The sequence below is a fragment of the Mus caroli genome, chromosome 17, assembly GCF_900094665.2.
Source record: "Mus caroli chromosome 17, CAROLI_EIJ_v1.1, whole genome shotgun sequence".
In the NCBI taxonomy this organism is placed as follows: Eukaryota; Metazoa; Chordata; class Mammalia; order Rodentia; family Muridae; genus Mus; species Mus caroli.
In genome coordinates, this window is record NC_034586.1 from 63828738 (window position 1) to 63834258 (window position 5521).

The 5521-nt window shown below is 45.6% G+C and overlaps 1 protein-coding gene across 1 annotated transcript in view; it reads left to right on the forward strand.

The window, feature by feature from the left end:
* The window catches only part of Lama1 (laminin subunit alpha 1), a 129340-nt gene that overhangs the window by 20970 nt on the left and 102849 nt on the right, over positions 1–5521 (forward strand). Inside the window, exons 2-3 of the mRNA XM_021186178.2 lie at positions 1666–1836; positions 2133–2245. Of these exons, the coding sequence (XP_021041837.1) occupies positions 1666–1836; positions 2133–2245 (284 nt within the window). The remainder of the gene's footprint in view (positions 1–1665; positions 1837–2132; positions 2246–5521) is intronic.

Below are 5521 nucleotides of genomic sequence, written 5' to 3' on the forward strand. Positions count from 1 at the left end.
ATGGGGGACTTTTGGAATAGCATTGGAAATGTAAGTGAGGAAATACCTAATAAAAAATATAAAAACAAACAAACAAACAAACAGCAGCAGCAAATAACTGGCTGTCTTCTTACAGCAGGCCCAGGGTAGATTGATTTTTGCAAACCAGCAACTCTGTCATGAGAACCAATTTTGTTTTATGACTTAAATTTCTAAATTTTTATGTAAAACACCATAGGAAATATTAGGTCGTAGTCAAAGATCAAAGAAATTAAAGGCAAGGATTCCTTCTATAGAATTAATGCAATTGAATGTTATTAAATTGAACATAAACATTTTAGAAATAATGCTGATCCTGTGTGTGTGTGTGTGTGCGTGTGTGTGCACTTGTGTGTGTGTGTGTGAGTATGCGTTTGTGCATGTGCATGTGTGCGCGTGTGTGTGTGCGTGCGTGTGTGTGTGTGTGCACGTGTGTGTGTGCATATGCGTGTGTGTGCATGTGTGTGTGTGTGTGTGTGTGTGTAGGGCTGAGGATGTGCTAGGCAAATAAATGCTCGACCACTGAGCCCCATCCCCAGACCTGACTAAGTTATTTACAAGGAGCATATGACAGTCTGTGATCCGGGAAGTTCAGAATCTGTAGAATCGGGAGCTCAGCAGCAGGCTAAGCTCCTCGCAGGACTGTTTACACGGTCCCTTCCTGCAGGTTTCCTCCTCCACCGCGTGCACACTGTAATTTCTGGATCTTTCTAGCCTCTTTGCTGCGATTAGCCCCTCTATCAAGATAAAGTTAAATCTCAGAAGAACCCTCATGGGAAGCCTGCCCTCAGAATTGTGCAAACACTGCTTCTGAATGCTTGGAACCTGCCACGAGTCCAGCTGCTTAGAGATAAAAATCATCAAGACAAAAAGACTGGACAAAGGCAGAGATTATCTGTGTGGGGGAGAATTGTGAAATTTGGATCTCTGTGTTCTGAAGTTTTCTTCACACAAGAAAACAGGCCATCTTTAGGGAGAAAAGAAAATCACACAAAATTACAGGGAAGACCCTGCAAGTCCCGCCAGAGGCAGCAAGCGGCTGGCTCCTTCTTTGAGGCAGGTGGGCAAATTTCTTTGGACAGTGTGTGAATGTATAACTTGCCTTTAAACACATTGTTTCAACATTTTAGGAGGAAAATTGCAATCAGAAGCTAGAAGGATATGCTGAGAACCTGGATTCTCTAGCTATGGTTAAGGACAATCTCTATAGCAACCAGGTTAAGCTTTGATGCATCTCAGAATGAACTGAAAGCATAAGGATATCCTGCCTCTAACCACTGATCGAGGTTACCCATTAATAATTGTTTTTGTTACTTCAGATAAAATATACCTGTGGTAAAATGCCCACATCTTAGTGTATTCATTCTGTATATTTTCCCATAATCACATGTGCCTAAGAAGTCCAGACATTGAGAAAGATACAGAACATATTTATTCCAGAAAATTCCTTCTTGTGTTCTGGGTTTTCTCACAGATGTGTCCTGTCTCAGAGTTTCACATCAGCGAGACTTTTGCCGCTCATGTGCCCAAACTTGGTGGAAGGCCCCTTCATTCAGCCCGTGGATTTATAGTCTTCTTTGGGTCTGCCTATGAGGTGGACTACACAGCTTGGCTTGGCTGATTTTGCTTTTGGACTTTGGCTTTCAGGCTTGTTCCCTGCCATTCTCAACCTGGCCACCAATGCCCACATCAGCGCCAATGCTACCTGTGGAGAGAAGGGGCCTGAGATGTTCTGCAAACTCGTGGAGCACGTGCCGGGCCGGCCTGTTCGACATGCCCAATGCCGGGTCTGTGATGGTAACAGTACGAATCCTAGAGGTAAGTACAGCTTTCTATTCATAGAGACTCACCTATGAGACACTTTATACAACTTCTCTTTGTGGGTGCTTGGATGGAACTCAGGGCTTTGCACATGCTTAGCATGAGTTCTGTCTTTGAGCTCCACCCCCAGGTCCACCCATAGGGATTCATACTTTCGGAAGCAACTGAAGACTTTGGTTGAAAATCTTCCAACACAGCTCACCACGGCTGATCTTCCTCTGCATTGGGTGGGTTTGGCAGTGTAAGAATGAAAATCCAAAGTTGAGAGCTACCTTTTTGTTTTCTTTTAACAGAGCGCCATCCGATATCACATGCAATTGATGGCACGAACAACTGGTGGCAGAGCCCCAGTATTCAGAATGGGAGAGAGTATCACTGGGTCACTGTCACCCTGGACTTACGGCAGGTAGGTTGGGCCAGGCCCGCTGGAGATGGTCCAAAGCACTCTGATGCATGCCTTGTTTTTGTTTGTTTGTTTGTTTGTTGTTTGTTTGTTTTTGTGTTTTTGAACACATTTGTCCAGGCGTTATGTAGGTGATACATAGTACTGTGGTACCATGTCTTCACCTATATGGTCCTGGTCCAAGCCTAGAGTATGAGGTTATATCTGGTCGGGCCTATGGTATGTGTGTATGGGACTATGGGTAGGGGAGGGACAGGGACAGGTCTTGACAGAAACCTAGGGGTTGTTTGTTGTGTAGGCAGCTGCAACCTGACTAGACTGGAGCTCTGACGTAGGAGCTAGACTAGATCTGACCAGTTGGGGAGGGACAGGTGGACTCACCAGCTTGACCCTCCAGAAAACCATGCAGGAGGACCAGGCTGGGCAGAGAGGTTGGGTATGAAGTCTGGATGCACTTTCTTAGGACTTTGCCCGAGTAACTCCTGCTCGTTTCTTCTTGAATGGCAGTATTTAAGAAGCCCTGGTTTGGGTTCGACCATTTGTAAAACCAGTGAGATTTGACATATGTGCTAGCCTTGCTTTTAAGGAAAAGACAAGTGTCTTGGTCTAGGGTGCCATAGTGAGGGCAGATCTGAAGTTTGCCTGGTAGTGTGCATGTGAATTCTTCTCGCCTTCAGGGTGTGTAGGCACCACCCTTGCAGAAGTGATGTCACCCTCAGTGAGTATTTTGGGTACTCTTAAATCAAAAAAATAAATCACTCTGAGAGAGAATGCACATTTTATGAATCTTGACTATTATGGTTATCAGGATTATTTTAGGTCCTGCTCACTGGGTTGGAAGTGTGTTTCCCATGCTAACATTTCTCAGCAGACCAGAAGGATTTCTGATTTGAGAAATACTCTATTCAAGATCAATATGCATCAGAGAAATGAAAACCCAAAGCACAAGAAGCTACCATCTCACACCCATTAGGATAACTATTCTAAAAGATTTGGAAAGTCCCCAAGTGTGGCAGGGAGTTGAGGAGGAGAGAGATCCTTACACTTGTGGTTGGTGTCTCAATGATGCAGCACCAGGGAAAACCCAGCGGTGGGTCCTTATACATTTAAATGCACAGTCAGAATCTGCTTAGCTCTTCCCCCACTCCAGGTCTATAATCCTAAGAACAGAAAGCAAACCATCACGGTTACAGCAGTGTTGGTCTCAGAAGCCAAAGGGTGGCGACCACTCAGATAGATGTCCATCATCAGGCGATTGGTTTAACGGATGGCGGTGCGGGCACATGGTGCACGCAAACACACACACACACACACACACACACACACACACACACACGCACACACACACACACACACACCATTTAGCCCTTGAAAGCAGATGAAATTTTAACACTTGAAGTCGTGTGAAGTGGCATAAGACACATGCAGAAGAAATATTGTATAATTTGGAGGTGGGCAATAGACTGCGGTTGCAGGTGCTGAAAGAAAAAAATGGGAGTTAGTTTCTGAAGGGAGTGTCAGATGATGGTAAGAAGGTTTTTGGGTGCAATGATGGTGATTGTGGGAAAAAAACCATGAATTAATCTGGTGGAATCATTTGATTCAATTGGCTGAAACAGCGGTTTGAACGTTACCTATAGTTTATCACAGTTAAACATTCTTCCACACTGTGAAAGGCATGGTGTACTGTATCAGCCAGGATCGTCCAGGACAGCACGTGAGCTGGGCATGGAGAGAGAGGTATATTCAATGCCAGAAATTGGCTCAATGGTATCGGAGAACTGAAGGGGGTGGGGTGGGGCAGAAAGTCTCTTGGGCTGTGATGGAACTGGAGGGACCAGGGGAGGATTGGAACTGTTGGCATCTGGTTGAGGGAGAACCTCCCCACACTGACTCCATGGCACAGTAGGAGGCTCCTCTGGGAAATCCTGGAGAGTTGCAATTGGAGTCAACTATTGTAGCTCTGTCAGTGGTTTATCTGTTGGGCTGAGACCAAGAGGAAAAGCCAGGTGACAGGCGCCATCTGATAGCCTCCCTCTGCAGGGTCCCCAGACTCTTGAAGGAGAAGCCTGGTGTTGTGCAGAGATCTAGTCTCAGCTCCAGGAGTCAGAATCCAGGGGAGACTCTCAGTTGTTAGCAGCTAGACCCACCTACCTCAGCAGGTGACCACTTGCTGTGTCCCTGCATTGATGCAAGTGCAGAGAAGCCGCTGTGGATTCCTTGGAACAGCATCTTGTCATGGTGGTCAGCCAGATTGCAAACCCATTGAAAGGAAAATGGAAACTTTGGAGTCTTCCTGGCCAAATCATGGCTGACTTCTACTACACCTAGGACTAGGTGCCCTTGGATCTCAGCTGGGAGAACTGAGGAACCCTGGAAACAATTTTGTTTAATACGGGTATATTATATTACCTTGCTGTTGATTGGTTTTGGTGTGGCATAGTGGAGATGTACAGAGAGTGGCCCCAAGGCAGTTTTTTTTTTACAGAGTAGAGTGTGATAGCATTAGAAGCAATAGTGTGCCCAACTAACTCCTCACTGCTATAAACCTCAATTTGTTTCTTTATCTGCCCCTTCTCTTTGTGTGTACTTTGTGCATGAGTGTGTGTGTGTGCAGGTGTGTGCACATGCATGTGCACATGTGTGTGAGTCCATCTGGTTCACAGGCATTTGTGTGCACAAGCATGTGGACACTAGAGGCTGATGCCACGTGTCCTCTTTAAATGCTCTCTGCCTTGCCTTGTTGAGTGGTCACTCCCAGAACCTGGTGTTCTCTAATTGGCTCAGCTAGCTGGCCAGTGAGCTATAGGATCGACCTGTCTCTGCCCCCTTACAGTAGGTTATATTTATGCACCAACATGCCTGGCTCATTTCCGTGTGTGCTGGGGACCAGACTCAGCTCCTCAAGTTTGTGTGGCAGGCACTTTATAGACGAAGCCATCTAACCACCCCATCACCCGCCTTTCTCTGATTTTCAGACACCAGCAGGGGAAATGTTAAACAAGACCTTAAAATAACCTAATTAGACGTACTAAGAGGATGCTAAAAACTAAAAAGAACAAAGCAAAATGGAAAAACAATCATGCAAATTTTTAGAAAAACAAACTTCATAAGTCAGTGATAACTTTTCAGATTTGGAGAATAAAACGGGTTCGTTGTAAACAGACAATTCCAGTTAGCGTGAGGAGGCAGAGACACTCGCCATCCCTTCACTTTTTTGATAACACCATAAAAGGGTCCCAGCTTAACATTCCTCCCCTCCCCTCCCCTCCCCTCCCC